The following is a 21,289-nucleotide window of genomic DNA, read 5'->3' on the forward strand; positions in this document are numbered from 1 at the left end:
CAGCCTTCCCAGACTTGGGTTTTCTCCATCAGCTCTCCATACATCAGAGATATCAGGCATGGCAGCAGTGAGACACTCAACACAGTCCTCCTCCCCCCTCCCCAATTCAGAAACTTGTTTAAGATTTATAGGCATCATCCCTAATTCAGTGCCATCCATTACAAGATTAAGAAATGTCTGCAAACGTAAAGGGCAAACATGACAACATTTTACCCCTTTGATGAACCTCCACGACCTACATTAAAAGTACCAACATCTAAATTCAAATCCCATCAAAACAGAAAATTGACACAAATTTCAATATTCATATATTTTAAATCAAAACACAATTAAATAGAGTATGCTTTAAGTACATGAATACTTGGGCATGAGAGAAATAAGTGGTGGTACATAGTACCAAAAACCTATACACAGCCTTTTTGCCTTTTTTTATATATAGACAATACAGTGTCTCTCTATACAATCAAATATTGCAACAGAATAACACTTGCTAGTCAATCAAAATATTTGGAACACTGGAGATGATTTGAGTTCTTTTGCAAAGTGATTTTTTGCACAAGTTCAAGAAAAAGAAAGCAATCATGAGTAAAATAAGAAACCCGAAGTGTTGTATGCTAAAAGTGCAGCGATGTAACAGAGTTACACACAGTGCCTTTGATACTCTGTAAAAATCAATTCGCTGGGAGAAACGGAGGTGCTGCCTCAAGCTGTGGCTTTACTTAAAGGTTTTGTATGTTGCAAGTATTGACAGTGTGAGGAAAAAGGCGGTCAGAGGTCATTGAAGTAATTTTCCTTTGTAAACCAAACATCTGGAATTAGATACTATGTTGTTTGAGGACAACAAGCTATGCAGAATGGCAGTAACACATGGCAGCAATTACTTTTTTCCTCGCTCAGGGGATGGAAAGAAAAAAAAAAGGAGCAGTCTAGCGGGTAGAATCTCCTCAAAACATGGTGTGCATTCACAGCCGAGGCTCAGGAGCAGAGGGGTGCGCAAGCAGGAGATTTAAGTCTGCTCGAGTCTGCTGTGTTAGAAGCAGGAGATGAATGTAAGTGTGCCATTGTCAGAGCTTGACAAGAAGAGTTACACCGTCCAGGCTTTGCTCCTCATCATTCTACGCTGCCTTCAAAGTTAATGCAGTTATGAAGTAAAATACATTTATCTTACAGTTGAATACTCGTCTATTTCAAGTAAGGAAAATTAAAAACTTAGAGATTTTTAGGTCATTCACTGCCAAATGAATTCACCATTTCAGGTTTGCTCCTCCAATGGCCAACGTCAGGGACACTTTCCATGGCCTCTGCAGTTACGTGTCACAAAATCACTGGCTGCAGAACCAGAAACTACAGCAAAACTCTCCCCTCCTTGTTGCGGCTTGTGTCCCCTTCCAGATATTTTGCTTAGGAGTCTTTTTGAGACAGGGTCAAGTATTTGTGAAGCTGATCACAGTTCTTCAGTGACACGTTCAGCAATGATCTCTTCATCTCTAAAAACCATCATGCTAAATGCCACATACAACAGGAAAAAGTGTTTCTTCACGCTCTACAGTGGAGGTACGGGATTGCTTCTTTTTAATTCTTCCTTATAAACGAGGGAGTTATCAGCAGTTGGAGTAACAGTGCTTTGTTTTTATTGGCTGTGTTAAAGAATCCACCAAATGGGAAAGTTCACTCATTCTCAAAGCAGAAAACCAGATTTCCTGTTCTGGCATTCCTAAAATCATAGCTGGAAAAGGAAGAGCAGGGTTAGAGTTCATCATACCCTAAAACACACACAGCAGTCACTCAATAGAGAGACATTTCGTGCTCACAGATGTTAAAGCCAGGTATGCTTACGAGTTTGGGAAAGAAAGAAAAGCTACTCTCAGTCTTCAGCTTACAGAAACATGCTTAACTGAATCGAGAACATGTGCAGCCACTTGACATTTCCCAATATTGTGCTGAGTGACCTTTTCATCTGGTCAGACTGGAATTACGTGATTTGTAGCCAAGCTGTTAGGTGAAATTATTGTGAAAGTCATTTAAACAGAACTGCTGCAGAAAAATCAAAAGTCACATAGTAAAACTACGGGCCAGCGATTGGAGCCCAGTCTGTAGGCACCAACATGCATCAAACACCAACATGCAACACTAAACTGCTTATCAACATGGCTGCAGACTCACACAGAGCCGCTGAAGATATGTTACAAAACTCTGTATGCAGGCTGAAAGGAGTCCAGCACTCGGTTCTTCACACCATACAAGTCTGAACTCCTGGCAGTGTGCATTTCAGAGGCACCAGGAAAGCAAGCAAGAGCTCTGCTCCTCCCACACCTTGGCTCAGGCCAGTCGGAGGCGTGCATCCTTCCACCTCTTACCTTTGTGCCCTTCTCTGAGCGCTGCTCGCAGTGTGCCTGCTGCATGACATCATTGACTATCATCTTTGCTATCCGCCAGGCCATCTCTTCTTGAGCCTGCCATGGGAAAAACATCCCCAACACAAGGAATTGTTAAATGAGAACACAGCATTCTCAGCATCATTCACGTTCTCAGCCTCAGACACGCAGTTAACATTCACAACACAGTGACTTGTAAGCAGATCTTCCCTTGATGCAAATGGACTTGGCTTCCATGCACTGCATTCAATCCAACTAATAGGAATATTTACTGCTTAATATAATTTGGTGAATTTTTTTATACTTCTCCAAACCCCTCTAGAGGGGAGAAATGCAGCCTGTAACCCATGTACAGCGATCACAGCAAAAAGCAAAAAACATGAGCACTGCCACTCCTAATACAGACACTGTAATAAAACCCTGTTGACTGTAAGCACATTGTTAACGTTATCAGTTAAACCATCAAGCACTGGTGGGGCAACAAAAAGAACCCCACACCATCTCACAGGTGTGAGGTATTTGGTACACAGCCTGAGAGTTCTGACTGCTGTTATCAGGGACAGACAGAGAAACAGCCAGGATTAAGAACCTGAACACTTCACTTCCCTAATCTGGACTGTGAAGTGTGCCACGAGGAGCAGATAGAAGAGGACACACCTCATCCGTGTTTCCTTGAACCCACTTCTTCATTGCTTGTGAAAACATGGACCCTAGTTGAGACAAAAAAAAAGAGCTGTATTAGCAAGCTCTGTGGCACATTGGAGCTACTTCCCCCTACATTTCTGAATGGTCTGCACTGCTGGTGGCAGAGAACACCAGAGAGGCATGAAAGACAGGGGAACAGAGGGAGCCATGGTTCTCTTGGCAGCAAGTCCAAATCATCCCTTTTTACCAGAAAGCAGAGTTGAAAAGCAGAATTAACAGCAGATCCTAAAGTGGAAGGGAGGCATGCGGTGAGCTGAGGCTCTTTTTCATTTTGAGACCAAACCTTTGAAGGTTTGATCAGCTCAGCTGCAAGAGGCTTTCAGCCCTGCCACGTTCCATGGAGAGCTCCAGCTCCACCAGGCTGCTCTACTCCCAGCTGGATGAGAGAAGCAGCACTTGGCTAGAGAACATGGCTGGAGACGGGCTTTGCCTCAGAACAGGACAATTCCCTAAGCATCTCCGTTTGGCACTAAACAGAGCTGGACAGAGTCGAGAATCATCTTGACTGAAGTAAGGAAAAGTTCTGTGGATGTTTACTGACGCTGAAAGCAAACCTTTTGATTTTTTGACATCAGGCTCCGGCTCAGATTCTCTGATAAACTGCCCCAGGTCACTGACTCGTCCAAATGTCATCTTCCTGAAGAGAGAAGGAAGAATGGAACCACACAGTTTCCAAGAGAACTTCAGCACAGGGAAAGTCACCCATCAGGAAAACAAAAGAGATCAGTACTATACAGACCCGTGTCAGAAAATCTGGCATTTTACCAGTTACCATTTCCACCTAAAATTGACACACTGGGGGAAAAAAAATCTCCCTTCCTGTATATCTGAACAGAAGAGTCTATATTTAAAATTATTCTAGAAACTTGAAGTAGGCAACTACTTCTGTGACTCAATCCTATCAGCAGGCAGTGCCAGCAAGTGCTCTACAGAATTATAAAACATTACTAAGGAGAAAACAGCTTACAGTACTTAAGGGAACAGAAGAGAGGTAAGGAATAGAAAAGCAAAGTAGCTACAGAAACAAATTTCTGCATGAGACCCACAGGGCAAAAGAGATTTATAATGACAACTTAAACAGAAAAACAGCAGTGCAACCTACTAATGAAGCACAAGCCTTTCTCTCTTATGGAAGCAGGGAGAAATCAAAGCTCTACATTACAGCATCAAGTGCATTTTTTTTCCTGTTGAAATCCAAATAGGAGCTGCTTTGCTGTATTTTGACTCCAAGAGGAGTAACAGCTGGAGGAAATCCTAATGCAAGTATTTCTGGCTGCCATTCTGGCCAGAGCAATGTTCACTACAACACTGGTGTTCAAACACACTAACTACAGAAATTTACTTTCAGACACTAAGATACATAAAGACTGCAACATTTTGTATCTTTGTGCATTCTCAGTGCAGAAGGACATGGCAAAAATGAGAAAGACATGAAACACCCGCTAGGAAGAACGAGACACTGAACCTTACCCTGCATACGTTCGTTGATATAAAGATTCTGGATCCAGACTCGCAGCATCTACAATTATTGCTTCATCAAAATTTTTCAGGATTTTAACATTAGCCTTTTTGACATTGGACTAGAAAAAAGAATTCTCAGTATTAGTGCCCAGTGCAAACAACTAGTAGCTTCTTAACACTTAATTACTACTTCAGAGCTTTTACACTGAGGTAAACCTCCAGACATCTCTATACAAGCACAAGAGAATTAGAGAGCATCTCCACTAAGGTGAGCTCCTCATGCAGCACAACACTGTTTATAAACAGAGGATGATAGTTACACAAACAGAGCCACCAGGCACAACGTGCAGGTCAGCACACACATGCAGATAGCAGGCTGCTAGCTAAGCATTATCAGCCCAACAGATCTGTGTGTGCACAGCCATTATTTGTTTGCCTCACTCATCCCTCTCACGTCCTTGGTGAGCAACTCCCCAGCACTGTGCTTCCCCCAGAAACAGAGAACAATATTTATCTTTTGGTCTGGAGCACTTATATGAGATTATGGAAAAAAAAAATAAGGAAACATTTGAGCATCAGCAGGGAGAACACAAATGCACAGCAATCTACAAGCACTGAAAGCACCTCAGCTCAGAACAAACACTACAGCAGCTGCCTGGCAATCTCCTTTCCTGCTGGTCTGTGTAAGTGCTGTTCGTTATGCAGAAACATGCAAAGCACTGGAGGTTCTCCTACTCAGATAAGTAAGAATGTACAGCACAAAGCACAGCATTCCCTAAACCCTCCAAGCAAGTCAGTTGCAAGCAGTTTCTCCTCCTCTTTCTATCAGGCAGCAGGATAACTCAAGATGGTCAGAACACAGATTTTGCTCCCATTTCACCAGGAAGGACAAAATTAGTGAAAGCAGAAGTGCTGCTTCCAGGTTGCTGGAAACACAGCATGTCAGGATTGCTGGTCTACATACTAGATTAAGCCCCCTGGTAGCACTGCAGCATTCAGTAAAAGCAATTCAGCAGAAGCAGATCCTGCTTGGCTTTTCTGCTCTCAGCTGGGCCTGCACTTGCAAGCTGGCCTGGTTACAGATAAACTGGAATCTGCTCATCTTTCCCCTTGCCCACATTTGAATTACGAAAAGCTAGAATTTTTGGAACAGACAACCCTTGGTTGAAGGGTTTCCCTGATGTTATTTGGATGGTTGCAGAATGGAATGTGCTCCACTGCCTGTGTCTTAAGTTAGGCCCATGGAGGAACACGGTTCTCAGGAAGCAGCACCCAAAAAGGTAATACCAAAAGATGCTGACCCACAACCAGGGCACTGCACAGGGCAGATACCTTTCCTATGTCACTGAGATGTGCATTGCATAAAGCCAACAGAAACCAAGTCACGTTCTTGCTTCTACACAGTGCTGCAAAGGGAAAAGCACACAGCTCCACTTATGGCTGATCAACTATCAGGGTGCCCTGCCCAGCAATGCCAACATGACTGCAGCTTTCACCAGAAGGGAATCAAAACAGCTCCTACCTGGGAGGCAGAGCCATCCGAGCCCCCTATGGAATCACTGTCTGGAGAGCCACCAGGCCCTTGAATATTCAGTGCAATGTTTCCTCCTGGAAATTCATCTCCTCGAACTGAATGGATAAGATCATTCAAGTATTTGTAATAAAGGTTGCTGGACAAGAAACCAGGCAAAAAAACCTGAGAGACAGAAGAAGTCCTCTTTAATCAAGGCTGTCCTGCACAATTCCCATAGGTCTCTTGTAGAACAGAAGGGACACACGAACACCTCAGCCCTTGTGTGGGTGGCACACGCGTTCCCACAGGGAATTAAACTGGATTAGCTACTGCGTTACTTTCAGTCCTGCTGCGAAATGAAACAAATTGCTAGACAGTAACCAAAGCCCCACAACCAGGAACTGAAACTCAGACTTTCTTTTCCCCCTCAGGAAAGGCCTGAGCACCCAGCAGGCTCACAGCCATTTTGCTACAATGCTCAAAACCACACCTTGCCATCTTTTCAAGTCAGGCTGGGGAAAACATGCAAGCAAACTTCACTAATACTGCTGTATTACCCATGCAAACAGGAAGTCGTTAAAACAACAGGACGAGGCAAAGATGCTAAAAGAAATGCCTGACACTGCAGAAATCTCCCCATCATCTCTACTAACTGCCAAAACCTGTCTGAAGGAGGTGTCTCACCGTCTCCATGGTAGTCCAGGCCTGCCGTAGGGGAGTAGTGAAACAGTTAGGGAGAGGCCCACCTTCCCTGCAGATGTTGGATTCAATCTCTAACCTCACAGAGTCATCAAACCCAAGAGGATGCGTGGCTTGAAGGGAGAAGTACCTGCAGCACCAGACAGGAGAAGACAACACAAAAGGTTTTGCAAAGTTTTGCCAATGCTGAATACCTGCCCCTTTTCCACCACTTTAACGCCACTGCAGCCACTAGATGGTGCTGGCTTCAAAACGCATGCACAGCTCCTATCAACTAAGGGCAGGGAGGAAAAAAGTCTCCAGTTCACAGAAACAGCTTTGATAAAGCCTTTCCCTGAAGGTAGGGATAGAACAAACAAAGCACAGTGTGATCATCAGTGAGCAGAGCCTGACACACAGCTCTGCAACAGAGAAACAGGAATGAAGCAGAAAATATCCATAACTGTGAAGCAGCATTTGCTCATTAAAAACTGAGTTTGTTAATGAAGGGAGGGGGGAAAAGGGGTGGAACCAACACAAGCAAGTTCTTTCCTTCTTCAACTTTTACTTCATATCAGAATAGGTTGCCAGCAAGATTCTGATAACAAGCCTCACAACTAGGCTTCCAGAAGCAGTTCTTATGTCCATCCTCCAGCAGCACTAAGCTGAAACCCAAAATATAGAAGTAACAATACTGAAGTCTGGACATTTCCTTAAAAAAAAAAAAAATAATAATAATAATCTTTTGAAACATTAAAAACAAGCTCTGTGTGGCTTTTACTATGTATGGTGAAAGCACTTGTAGTCCACGTGTAATGGCTAAGAGAATCGGAAAGTTAGATTCTTCTGCACTTACACATCTGCTTTAGCAATCAAGTCCTTAGAATTCTGTTATTTGTTTAAAGAACAAAGTCTTTATAAGGATTTTCTCCTTACATATGAGGAAAACTCTGGGTTTTTGTGCACACACACAGAGGCCATCTAAATAACATTTCAGCAAAGCAGTGCACAGCTGCAGAGCACCGTCTGCAAATTAAAAGCTCCTCTCTCACTGTGCAACACAGAAGTATAAGGACAAAACCAGAGCTTCAGAAAGGTAACTGTTGAACTCCCTCACTTGTCATATAAAATCATGGCGTCATTCTGTGCTTCTTGCCCATCATACTGGCCTTTTTTGGCAGCAAGTTGAGACTGGAAGTTATCTGCTGCCAACCAGAACTGCAATACATTGACTGCATCTTCCTTCTCCATGTACTAGAAGGGAAAATTAAAAAACAAAGTTTCAGCAAGCAATACAATTAACACAAACCCATCCCATCCCACTGCTTGTTTGCACTGCATGACAGACAGACAAGAATCTGCTTTCATGCTATGCTGGCACAGGACCACACAACAATCATTCAACCTATCACTTCAGCCCAGTGCCCTCTTCAAGTATTAAAACCAGAATTTATCTACATTTAATGCTCTAAAAGTCACTGCTTCATAGGGCAAGATTAAGAAGTCCACATCAGAGCTCCTACAAAGCACAGTCACACAGAAGTGGTCACTGAACTGAAGATACAAATACTTGTTCTACAATACAGCATAAAGGTTTGGATGTGAAATTGCTCTACACGTGGACAAAAACAGCCCAATCCATTTCAACTATACTTAAACATAACCCAGGGAAATGATACACCTCATCTCTCTGGTTATATTTAAGGTGTCTGTATTGGAGCTTTCAAGGAACGAGTTATTCTCTATCAAATGGAAAGGGACAAGAAATACAAGCCCAAAACCTAACACCCACCTCAGAGAAGTAGAACAGAGCTGATTCACAGAAAAGTATGTCAGCCAGATAAACAGTCCCACTGGTCAGCACCTCGATCTGGTATTTACAGAAATGATGACTTCGCAGAAACTCACTAAAGTGCCTGCAGGCAGAGCAACAATTTGTTATTAAGGGTCAACAGCATTAAATGCACTTTATGAACCAGTTCCCTCTTGCCCCAGAAGCCTTCAGTCGGACAGACACAGCACAGGGTACACAAACGTGAGAACAACACACAGAGTGCAGTAATATCACACAAACACAACTTCAGCAAGCAATCCCAAGAGCAGATTTGCAGGCAGAGATCTGAACACAGTTACAAGTGCTGAAGACACCATACAATGTTTTAAGTCTTCATAAGCATTTTTAATGGGATCACCTTTTGCAAAGGACAACACACACCACTTACTCTTGTTCCATTGCATTAAACACTATGGACTGTGCTGTAACAAAGCAGTTAGGATCCACTTGTCCATCTTCCCCACAGATTTTTGCTGTAAAGAAAGAACAGCTTAGTTGTAATGCACAGTTGGTTTAATGGCTTGAAAGATGGGCAATGGCTAGTTCATGAAATACTGCACTTCAAACCTGCTGGAATCAGCTGGCCCTGACCATGCAAAAAGGCCTTTCAAGAGACACTGGCTCTACTTTCTGAAGATTCCAGAAATAGATCATTATGTGGAAGCTCTAAAATTAATAAGCAGAATGCAGTCTTACCAACTATGTCATTTCTCATCGCTTCTGTAACAGGTATTGGTTTAGCAGCATCTGGAGAAATATATTTGGTAAAAGTACTAACTGCATCCCGTTCTATACCTACAAGAAAGAAACACAGGATCAAACTCTGTATTACTGGCACACGTCTAAAAAGGAGTGAATGACAAACAAACACCTGCTCTTCAGAAAAGCGAGCATCTGACCAGCAGTGACAGCCTCCTTCCCACGAAGCTTTCAGCTCCTTTCTCCACACTTTGCTATCAGCAAGCTACTGTGGCTGTGCTGTCTCCAGCCAGGCCACAACAAAGCCAGCACAGACTTTCTAGTGAGGAGGACCGCAGCAGCGTAGCTCCAAATTCCCTACCACCAAACAGAAGAGGGCCCTTATGCTCAGCTGCTCCCCTCAGCCCAGCAGTCACACCTCTGCTTTCTAGAGCATCACTGTTTGCTTAAGATGCTTTGGGGCTGAGGTTATGTATTCTGAAGGGATATGACAACTAACTATGTGAGAAAGGCAAACAGTAAGAGAAAGGGATGCAACACAAGGAAACAGTTGAGCAAACAAAAGGAACCACTATGAAGAAAGGAGTGTTTCCTTTTTGACTGCAGACTTGCATAAAATCAAGGAGAACTGAGTAGATGCAGAGTAAAGAAACAGGTTATTGTGCATGTAGCTTACTATGAAAAATAAGTATTTCAAGGGCATCCTTACTTCCAGTAGCCTCTGAAGAGGTGGACTCCAAATGAGAATAATCAGTTACAAGGGAAGGAACTCTATCAAATAAATCCAAGAATAAGAACAGTACGTTCCATACAACATTCCTACACGTCTTTTCTAATGAACACGTAGGTACTAATGCTTTTGTAACCAATTTTATGTTACACAGGATATTTACCTTCCTTGGAAAGTTCATCATCAGCTCTCAGCCCCACTCTCCAAATTTCCTACAATTCTCTTAAGTTGTGGAGTGGGATGAGTGAGGAAACACCAGACAGTGCAACGTTCATCTTTGTTTCTTATGGCCACACGCAGAGGATCAGAGTATGTAATGATTTTTCAGCAGCACATTTATTTTTAAACAACCAATAAAAATACACAGTGCTTACATTGACTATCAGCTTACACAGCGACTTACTGACATACAAAATGATTTCCCCCCTCACAGCATCACACCACGCTTATTAAGACGAGATGAGCACCCAGACAGCTCATCTTGCACATCCCCCACCTTTTTCAAAACAGAGAACACACACCACTTACTTTTCATTAGTTTTCCCGACAAGTCTTTCAGTGCAGATGAAGGACTGTTTCTATTTGATACTGTAAGCTTGGAAGATTCTTGATGGTCAGCTGGAACAGAATGTGTCCCTGTCTCGGATTTTCTTAGACAAAGGACGCTGGTATCGTCGCTCTCCTGACCTGAGAGCACGTGGTTCCGGCTGTTGCGAGTTCTGTCGTTCTTGTCTGGAGCCACTGATCTGGTCCTGAGCAGATGGACAGTGCTAGCATCCTCCAGTCTCTCCTCAAGCAGCCCAGGCGGAGAAGAAGATGCAATTTCCTGCTGCTTTGAGGGCGACACCGGCTCCGCCAGTGAACTCTGCTTAACTGTGTTCAGGCTGTGTGCTCTTATACGGGACCACGTCGTGGAGTGAAAGCTCTCAGCCTCTAACCAAAACTTAACCAAGTGTTCCATCCTGCGCAGTTCCATAAACTGGATAAAATAAGGGAGGGCTACACTGTCCTGCAGAACTTGTTCAAGGGTCTTCGAAAGGCTTGATTTGGTCTCTTGGGCCTGATAATTCAGACACGATCTGCCTAAAGAAAAACAGCACAGGAATGACTCCATACTGTGCCACAGACGTTTGTATTCAATATAAAAACACAGGCAGCAAAGAGATGATTCTATCTGATGGTCCACAAGGCAAAGGCATCTCTTGTAAGAGAAACCAAACAGTCAATGAACTTACTGCCTGCTCAAAATCCTTCCAGGCTAACGCAGACACCACTGAAATGGCAGAGAAATGTTTCAGTTACCTACTCTGCTTGACTGAAAACCAAGAGATAAGGAGCACACCAGTAACGTGCAAAAGGAAAAAGAAAAGAAATTGCTGACAGTCCTGCAGAACAAATGAAGCCTTACCTAAGTCTCCGAAATGAGCAGCTTCCATGTGACTTGGCTGCTTCTTAAGGGCAGCTGTCCGACTGCTAGAAAAAGAGTCCATGTTGGCAGAGATGGCATTAATTGCCACATGGCTTGGTCCTGCAGCCTCCAGCAAGGCATGATTTCTAGTGCTTCTTTGAGGGGAATGTACAGGTACTGGAGCTGGAATTAAGACAGCAGTGATTAAAAGGAAAGGACCCTACCACCATTTCTATGCATTATCCAACATGAAGCACTCCCAGAATAAACCAGAGGGGCTGCAAGAGTATAGCATCCCTCGGTTCTTTTAAAACATGGCTGCCTACTTGAGCCAAAAGGGCACAAAGAATTCCCTCATACAAAACTCAAACACATTAAAAGCATCAATTAATTATTGCTTGGTGACAGAGCTGGAAAAAAGCAACGTGGCACAGCGAGGCCAGTTTCAAAAGCTCATGGGAAGCTGCATTTCATTAGCATGTCAGGCAAGGACATCTCACACCTCTCCTGTTAAAAATAAGCGAGTCAGATGACACGCTATCTCAGCACTACTTCATCGTGATGCACCTCATCAAGGTGTCAGGGAAGTTGGTGTTCTTGACTTTCATGCTGCATCACTTTATTTTTATTCCCCATTTGGTGACGTGAGATGACAGGAGCTGACGATTTCACACTTATACAGCACTGTGACAGATCACTTGAAGCAGCAGAACAGGAGGACTAAAACATCCATTACTAACACTTTAGGCGAGGTTGTTCGAAATCTAAGCATCAAAATTGCAAAGGACACAACAAATAAGCAAGGAACTTTACAAGGAATTCAGCTTAGACAAGGAGCAGCCGCTCCTTGCAAGGTGACTGAGTTTTGTGATTACTCTGCATTGAAGCTCACATCTGACATAATTTCATATTTCTAGATTCAGCAGATTGGCTGGGAAAGAGTGGAGCTACAAGCACTGAAGAACAGAACCAAGTAGGGTCCATTTAAGGCTTAAGGTTTAAGGCTTAGGCCACGTTTTGCTCAGTTGTAAGGAAGTCCTCCCAGCAGTAGTGGCAGATGACAGTACAGATCTGATGCTATAAATGAAATAAATATTGATCTTACTTTTAATTGCTTTCACATCTGTGGTCTTTTCTTGTTCTTTGCCTTTCACTGTAAAACATGAAGGGAAACGTTACTGCTATTTTGAGTGATAAAAGGCATCCACCAGAGAACGAACGTGACATTTCTAACTTCAGCAAGTATCAAAGGAAGATGCAAGCCATCACCTTGTTCAAACGGATCTTAAATCTGCACGTCTCAGAACTGATGGCTTTCCAAAGCTGTTGTGCTGCTTTAATTTCCAAAGCAAACCCTTCTCATTCAGAAACTAAGTCTAACGAAACACACGACATTAGGATGATGATCTGGAAAGATGCTGCCCAAGTGATTGAAGCAAGGCTAGGTTCAAGGTTACTTCAATAAACAGCACTGATGGGAAAGGATGGGACAGATGTGTTTTAAGAGCAGGGCACCAGCAGGTGCTCTCTGAGCCACAAGTCATGCCTGGAAAGAAAAGAAGAGCAGCAGTGTGTGCAGAGCCAGGAAAGGCCAAGTTAACACCCAGCTCATCCCAGAGCACTGATTCTGGACACCTCCCAGACAGATCCGTGAGCAGTAACTGACTCCAATCAAACATTTACATTATAAAACATGAGGAGATTTAAAAAAAAATGCTTCCAACTTCGACTGAAGTGTTTTAAATATTTTAAAGGGAACCATCAGCTCTGGTTACATAACGGGCTGCACAGCCGCACCACCACTGCTGGCCTGCATGGGGAGTGGGCAGGGCAGGATGGAGCCCTCAGGGAGGTTCAAGTCGGTGGTTTCCACATTCCCAGACACAGAAAGGTTTCAGCTGCAGCCACAAGAGATGGATTCCTTTAAACTGACCTCCTGCAGCCAAATCCAACCTGGACACGAGCAGTGACAACAACCAGCTTTTACATAACCCTGAGTGTACTGATGTGAGGGAGAGACATCACTAAGAAATCCACATTTCACATGTCTGAAATAACACTGAGCCACAACACAGACAAGGCAACCCGCATGCAGCGTTACCAACTTCCTCTCTCTTTAAGGACACAGAGTTCACTCATCAAATTGAACCTTAACTTCTGACAATGATTCCCACATTTCAGCAGAGGAGTCCTCCACGTGCCCACCTTCCTCTGCTCATTCCTTCCCACCAGGCACTCGGCTCCTCCCTCATTCCCCACACACTGCTGCTAATACAAACTCCTGGGTCACACTGCCAACCTCTCTGTGCACATGCTGCTATCATTTCATTCAGAAAAAAAACCACCTGTTTTCATTTATACCCCACACTGTATCCTCTTAAAGAACAGGAGTCCAAGACAAAGACAGCGGAGCTTTTGTCCAGTTTTGGCCTGCAGGTCTGCAGTTTTATCATAAGCATTTATTTGTTGCTGCTCCCCCAGCTGCAGTTTGAGCTCTTATCTAAAGTACCTTTAATGCAGATAAACAAAACAATATTAATCCACATACAGCCTGGATGAAAGCTCACTCATCTCCTGCCTTTAACAGTGCCTCCCTGGGTCATTCAGCTCCTGTTGTGTTTCTGAGGCCAGAGATTCTTCCACCAAAGCACGGCGCAGACACTATCATGCACTGCAGTGCTTCTTTGGTGAGAAAGTTCTCATGGAAACCGAGGCTGTTTGATGGTTCAGCACAGGAGGGACCTTCAGTCCCTCACATCAGCCCCCCCCACACGGCAGGCACAGCAGAAGCAGCTTGGAGCAGTTTGCTTACGGACAACACAGATGTTTAGATCTGCAGCTCCACTTCAATACGCAGACAGCCCTAAAAGGATGACGGCACTCACAAAACCCGCAGCGGTTCACAACTGCTAAAATGACCCGAAGCGCGTTACTGCAGCCCCGCATTTCTGGAGCCCTGCTCGACCTGCGCCGTGTAACACCCGCAAAACGACTCACGGGACCCTCCGGCGCCGATTCCCGTCGTCGTTACAAAGACCTCAGCACAGCTCGGTTCCTCTTTCCGCACAGCGCCGCGTTCCCAACAGCGCCGCACGGAGCAGCGAGGCGCCAGCGGCGCTCCGCCCGGCAGCGCCGGGAATGGCGAAGCCGCACCTCGGGGAGCCCCGCGCGGCCCGACCCAACCCCAGCCGCTCCCTCAGCTCCGCGCGGTGCCCGGGCCGCGGCCAGGAGAGCAGCACTCGGGGTTGCCCGCCCGCCTGCCCCCCCGCGGCCCTCCCCTACCTTTCCGCCTGAAGAAGGACATGGTGCCGGGGAGGGGGCAAAGCGGCCGCTGGGAGGGAGGGAGGAAGGGGCGGGGGGGACGCGGGCAGCGAGACGGGCTCCCTATGAATGAGGCGCCTTCCCCCGCCCGCCGCCACCTCTCCCTCCGCCTCTTCCTCCCGCGGAGGCGCCAGCGGCCGCCATGTTGTCAACAACCGCCCCGCTCCCTCTTCCGGTCGGCGGTGCGCGGAGCCTGTCGGGATGCGGCCGCTCCCCCCGCCCTCGGGCGGCCCGCCAATCCGCGGCGCGGGGCGGCCATCTTAGAAGAGGGCACGGAGCGGGGTGGCCATCTTGGAAGAGGGCAAGGCGCGGGGCGTCGAAGCGCGGCGCCATCTTGGGAGAGGGCGGAGCGCGGCCCGGCCGGGCGGGGAATGCAACCGGGCGACACGGAAAGGCGGGATCGCCGAGGTGCGGCCTCAGAATGCCCTCTTTGGCCGCGGGGAACGGGGCGGAGGAGCCCGCGTCCTTCATAGAAATCCCGAGTTGTCCGCCATGCGCTGAGCTGGAGGGCTCCGTCTGTGTTCAGCCGCACCGGCGGTTCTAACGCTGGGGGGCGCTGTACGGTGCTGTGCTGTGGGTCACGTGGGTCCTGCGGTGCTGCCAGCCCGGCTCTCGCTAATTAACGCTCATTAATTGCATAAGAGCTGTGCGGGGACCTGCGCGGCGCTGCCGGCTCTCAGGCAGGAGGCACAGCTCGGCAGCGCTCTGCAGCTTGTTCGCTTTGAATGTTATTTCTGCTAACTGGTGCTCTTTGATACGGCTCTGTGCGTGCCCAGAGGCCAGCTTGAGGAAGGTGATTTGCATAATGAGCCGAATTATTTAATTGGTGCGTAACCGGAGAGGTTGGTAATAAAGTCAAATATCCAGCAGGTGAACAATCAGAAGGAACGGGGTGAATCGCAGAGGGGAGGTGAAATGAACATCTGTCAGCATTGGAACCCAGAGCTGCGCGCCTTCCTGACCTCCAGCACCCCCAGGGCAACGCACAGCTGCCGGCTCTGCCCGCGCTGCAGTGCTGAGGGGCTCCAGACCTGCGGGTCACCAGGAGGTTTTCACTGTGTTTGCTGGGGTTGAGGCAAGATGTGCTGCATTGCAGAATCACGTGCTGGCTGAGCTGCCGCTGCTGGTGAACATCCTATGGAAGCCTGATCCTTTTTTTGACACGTCTTCCTCCTATTGCTGGGCCCATGGGTCACCACTAACACAGCTGAGCAGTGGTGGAAGCGAGCAAGCTTTCTAACAAACAGCTTTGGTTTGGATGTTTCTGTTCAGTCAGCCCGGACCCTTCCATGCTGGGACACGCAGTACCAGGAGGCTGCACTGCCAGCTGTGAGGTGGCTGTTTTGCCATCAGGACGGCAGGGCTGGCAGGGACCCGGCCAGCTGGCACCGTGCTGTTGGGAGGGTAAAATGTAGGCGTCCCCCATCACACCTGATGAAGAAGACCTTTTATTTTGCAATTAACTTTCAAGCGGCGGCTCCTTTTCCAACAGACTAATCCAAAATCTGTCAAAGGCCTCGGGATAATTCAATTATCTTTTTATCAGATCCTAGATAATTGATGAAACCTCGAGCTACAAGCATGTTTGGCATGAATTACATTTACTGGACTGAAATTATCTCCCCCTTTTGGGAATGTGCAGAAAGGCTGAAGCTCCAATCCACGGTTCATCTTTCAGCCTCAGACCCTGGAGATTGGAACGGGGAACATGAGAAGCATCAGGTTGTGGAGTTTGTAACAGAACATGACAGATTAATTAACGGAATAATCAGTTGAAATATGACTTCAGGACATAGGTTGGCCAACATCAGAGCGGTTTGAGGACACCTCCCTAAATTAAAGTATTCAAAGGAAAATGGAAAGGTATCATTGCTTGGTAATTTTTCCCTCTCTGTAGCTTGCAAACTAAACAAGCTTTTGTACATGAAAAGATTTACGTGGGATGTGCTTGTTTGGACAGAATTAATAAAGCAGAACAAGACTTTGTTGATAGGTTGGTGTCTTTGACTCACAGATAATTAATCACAGGGAACTGCCCAGCTCAATTACAGCACTCAAAAACCACATGTATAACAAACTGTGTTTTGGGCTTTTTCCAGTTCTCACAAGAGAACAGAATGAATGAGAACCGAAAGGACAGAACAGGCACTCGTTTACTTACCCGCATTTACGTGGTGTTGGGATTCCATCTCATACGTCGATTTCTCACTACTTTGGGAACACTGTAACAGAAATGGATATGAATGGATTTCAAAGGAAGGCAATTATCCCACGTAGGAAACCAAAGTGATTCCATTCAAACATTGCAGTCCCTCCTTGTCTCCTGCCGCTGAGCAGGAAGGCCTGCTGCAGGTGGGGGACTGGCACAAGTGAGGGCTGGGGGGCGGCTGTCTGACACATCAGGGGCAAAACATGAACGTGGGAGTGCAGTGCAGAACTGTGTGAAACACAACACGGCAGTCCCAGCAGGATGGCTGCACCCGGGGCGTCTGAGCTGGGAAAACCAACCTGGGAACCTGGGAAAAGAACACTTGGTGTGATTTTGTCCCTTGTGAACTTTCCTCGAAGTTACAGGCTTACAAGAGCGCACAGCGCTTTTCAATGCGAGGAAAGGACACATCCCCGTGCAGCAAGACATCCCCAGAAGCAGCGGAGCGCTGCATCCCCGATGCTCCGTCCGAGGGCTCGGCAGCGAAGCGCTGCTCGTTCCGCGCTCCTCTTCGGGGCGCTGCCAGCGCGCACCGCGAGAGGGAGCGCGGCCCTCGGCTGCTGCGTGCGGTACCGGAGCGCTGCGGGCTGCCCGGCGGGCACCGAACCCACGAGCCCAGATCTGAAGGGAAAGATCTTCTTTTCCTTTTCTTCTGTTTTCTTCTCCCTTCCCTTCCCTTCCCTTCCCTTCCCTTCCCTTCCCTTCCCTTCCCTTCCCTTCCCTTCCCTTCCCTTCCCTTCCCTTCCCTTCCCTTCCCTTCCCTTCCCTTCCCTTCCCTTCCCTTCCCTTCCCTTCCCTTCCCTTCCCACAAAAAATCTGTCCTGGTACCCTCATCTCTGCTTCATCTCTGTGGGCAATAACTGCCTGAAGCATGTTTGAAGATACTGGGGCAGAATAAACGATTTTATGCCGTGTTTACAAAGGGCTCTGCCCGCTTGGGGGCAGCTGGGGGCTCCTTTGGGGCGATGAGAGCAGTCAGATCTGCGGGACGCGAGCGCTGATGCTCAGCGCGTACTGCGGGGCAGAACCAAACCTGCCCGATCCGTGAAGTTTCACGGTGACTGCTAAAACCAACCCGTCAGCGCTGGGAGGCGCACCGTTTGGATTCAAAGCCCCAGTTCCCGGCGATCATTCTGCGTTTCACGCGCTGTAGGGAAAGCCACACGATGCAATGGTAACGCTATCCCTGCTCCGGGACCCAGACCCGTGCTGGGGACGTCCGGAAGGCTCATCGGGTGTGCGCACCGTGCGTGCGTTCCGGAATCCCTTCACGATGCGCCCCCAGATGAGCTGTGCAGGGTCACGGAGCAGGGACCCCCCCCTCCCGCCCCCCGGGAAGGCGCAGCCCCGGAGCCGCAGCGCTTTCGGCGCTGAAAATAACGCCACAAACGGCAACTCTTTGCGGAGCCGCTCCGCACGCGGAGAGCCGCGAGCTGCGGCGACGAAACGCCGTAACCCCTCCGAACGTGCGCGCAGGTGACGGGGCGCCGCTCCCCCCGCGGGACTCCCCTCCCCACCCCGCCCGCCGCGGGTGTCGCAACCGCGCCCGGCCTCAGCCGCGCCCCGTTCGGGGGGGGGAGCGACGCGCAGACGGCGCGCAGGGGGCGCGGGCAGCGCTGCCGGCCCCGCGCCCGGCCCCGGCGGCCGCTCCGCGCCGCGGCGGCTGCGCGGCCGCGCTGCGGCGCCGCCGATGCTGTCGGTGCCGGTGCCGGTGGCGGGCGCGGGGGCGGCGCGGGGCACGGGCTCCCTGCCCCGCCGGCGCACCATGTGCAGCGGCGTCGGCTGCTTCTGGGCGCTGCTCTCCGCGGGGCTCCTGGCCGCCTGCGCCGCCGCCTTCCTCTCCCCGGCCTGGCTGCTGCCGCCCGGGAGAGCCGCCGCCGGCTTCGGCTTGCTGTGGCGGTGCTCCGGCCCGCCCCGCGGCTGCCACGGCTCCGCCGGTCCCGGCGGCTTCGGAGACATCCCCTCCGGCTCCTGGCAGGTGAGCGCCTCCGCCCCGCCGCACCCCGCCGTCCTTCCCCGGGCTCCCCGGTGTTCTCCCGTCACCTCCCCGACACGCTCCCGCCCAGCCCCGGGTTCTCCAGCGTCCTCTCCGTCATCCTTTCTGCGTCCCCCCAGACTTGCCCCAGGCTCCCCGGTATCTCTCTTTCCTTCTCCTCGCCGCTTTAATTTCCCCCCGTCATCATCTGACCATCCTCTGTTCTGATCCAGACTCCACAGCATCCTGTCCCCCGGACCTGCCTTAGCATCCCAGTGCTACCACTAGCATCCCGGCATCACCTTCAGACCCTTTGCTTCCCCTGTGCATCCCTGCATCTCCCGTGCTGCTCCCAAGCACCCCTCCACCCCTCCATCCCCCGCATCCCCATCTCCTGTCCCCAAGCACGCTCAGGATGCTCTCCGTGGTGGGGATGCTGGGCTGTGCTCGGGGCAACGCACGGAAATCTGCCGGGCTTCTCGGTGCGGGTTGGGGGCAGTGCCGGCGCGGTGCACATCTCGGCCGCGGTCCCGGCGTATCCTGGCTGCCGCGTCCCTCATCTCCCGACCTGCCCAGGTGAGCTGCTGCATCTCGTATGGGAGGGAGTCAGGACACAACAACAGGGTTTGGTGCTTCCAGGGTTTGATGCTTCCTGCTGAGGCTCTGAGCATTGCTTGTTGCTCGAGGTTGCTAACCACAACACGCGGATCCACCAACCAGTTCTGGATGTGGGGACTACTGCTGTTGTTCTGCCTGTCCAACCCCTTCTGCTGGGTTTGGGAGAAGGAGGCCAAGGTCCCTCCGCTTGCCCCGTTGGCTGTAGGGTCGTGTGGTGTCCCGGTGTGACAAAGAGCTGCCTGCCCCTTTCTGTGTGCACAGGGACCATCAGCACACAAAGCTCAGTGCTGCTGATACAGGCTGCTTGCCCCTCTGCCCTTTCATCCTCTTTTCCTTTCCTTTTATTCCAACCTTCTCACTCAGAGGTTTTTGCTGCTGCTGCCCCAAGCACACAACTGTGGTTCACCCCAGTTTGCAGTGCTGTGGAAATCCCACAGTGGGGGTGAAATCCCCATGGTTGTGGCACAATGTGTGTCAGTAGCTGAATTCCTCAGCTGTTGTGAAGCTGTGCTGTTCTGCCTCCAAGGACTCCAGGTCTGCGTGCGATGCTTAAATCCTGTCACAGACCTTAAAATTGTCATTAAAAACAAATGTTATGAATTGTGAAGAGAAGAACCGGCTGCTTACAATCCCTCCTACTTATATAAAAACATGCAAAAATGCCATTGTTTCCATAAGTTGGCCTTTGTTCAGATGTTTTTGCAAACGTCATTCAGATAAACACTTCCGAGCAATAACAAACTTTCAAGATAAGGACGGAGCTCAGCAGTGACTCATTGGAATAAGCATCAGCTCCATGCAGCATCAGCCATCACACGGCCTCACAGCCAGGCAGTGATGGAGCACAGGGCCCCGAGCACCCCAGGTTGGGGTGAGCAATGCTGTGGTACCGAGTGGAATTTGTAGGGGATTTTGGTGATGCATCTTTGTCGCCTTTTATTAATGCCTCCCAAATATCGATGAACTACAAGCAGTGCTGTCTGTTGCAGGGAAAAGTGCTCCCCCTCCAGCTTTGTGGCACGGTGAGGGTGAGAATACCTCCAGTGGTGGCTGCTCGGTGGTGTGTGGTGTAACAAAACATCCCTGGCAGTTTGGCTCAGGCAGGCTGTGGCATTGGCTCCCTCGTGTGAGCGCCTGCATGTCGGTGCCCAGCAGAGCTGCGGGCTCTGGCTGTGAGATCAAGCAGGAGATTCTTCTTCGGGGAATCTGTGGCTCTCTTTTTCTTTGCTTTCAGAACTTGTGACATCCATTTCCATCCTTTTAAGCAATCCTGCGGGCAGCTCCTTTAAGTGAAAGCCAAGATCCTCATGCGGAGGAGAATCTAGGAGCTTTTGATAGCAACCACCAGCCCTTTGATGGAGTGGCAGAGCCTGGCAGGAAGGGTTTGAAGCTGCGGCTATGGGGAGTGAAGCAAGCAAAGCTGACAGTGGGTTCAGGAGCTTCCAGTGCAGAGCTGGTGGCACGCCTGGGGGGATGCTGAGAGCACACCTGGGAGCATGGCCACCTGCAGTGCATAGGGTGGCAGCAACTCACAGCTGGGATGTGATTCGGTGATGTCCATCTCTGGGCAGTGAGATTCTTTTTGTCTCCTGTGTCACACCATCCTCTGCTCAAATGTGCTGATGTGATGAAGGAGTAGGGGAGCGTTCAGCCCTGTGAGTGATGGTTGATGCCAGTTGTGTGTTTGCACTTGGGGGATTATGGTAATCATGCTACAAATGATGCTTTGAATCATGTCTAGAGGTTAATTAACATGCCTTTTT

At 48.8% G+C, this 21,289-nt stretch overlaps 2 protein-coding genes across 3 annotated transcripts in view; one reads left to right on the plus strand and one right to left on the minus strand.

Annotated features, from left to right (window-relative positions):
• Positions 1-291: 291 nt before the first annotated feature.
• AKAP10 (A-kinase anchoring protein 10) lies at positions 292-14,930 on the minus strand. 2 transcript variants are annotated; one of them, XM_048967231.1, is made up of 15 exons: positions 14,686-14,930; positions 12,509-12,556; positions 11,404-11,586; positions 10,524-11,078; positions 9,263-9,361; positions 8,955-9,039; positions 8,525-8,648; positions 7,850-7,986; positions 6,739-6,883; positions 6,064-6,237; positions 4,551-4,660; positions 3,635-3,717; positions 3,033-3,085; positions 2,358-2,453; positions 292-1,726 (listed from the first exon to the last, which is right to left on the minus strand). In XM_048967231.1, exons 1-15 carry the CDS (start codon positions 14,705-14,707, stop codon positions 1,721-1,723), a joined length of 1,920 nt encoding a protein of 639 aa, XP_048823188.1. In that variant the 5' UTR covers positions 14,708-14,930; the 3' UTR covers positions 292-1,720. The 2 variants fall into 2 exon arrangements, with proteins under 2 accessions (XP_048823188.1, XP_048823189.1); XM_048967232.1 differs by lacking the exon at positions 14,686-14,930 and adding an exon at positions 14,401-14,629.
• A 3,693-nt stretch (positions 14,931-18,623) lies between these two features.
• LHFPL7 (LHFPL tetraspan subfamily member 7) overlaps positions 18,624-21,289 on the plus strand; it is a 54,697-nt gene continuing 52,031 nt past the window's right edge. Inside the window, exon 1 of the mRNA XM_048967264.1 lies at positions 18,624-18,911. Coding sequence (XP_048823221.1) covers positions 18,624-18,911 — 288 coding nt within the window. The remainder of the gene's footprint in view (positions 18,912-21,289) is intronic.

Source organism: Lagopus muta, chromosome 20 (assembly GCF_023343835.1).
Source record: "Lagopus muta isolate bLagMut1 chromosome 20, bLagMut1 primary, whole genome shotgun sequence".
In the NCBI taxonomy this organism is placed as follows: domain Eukaryota; kingdom Metazoa; phylum Chordata; class Aves; order Galliformes; family Phasianidae; genus Lagopus; species Lagopus muta.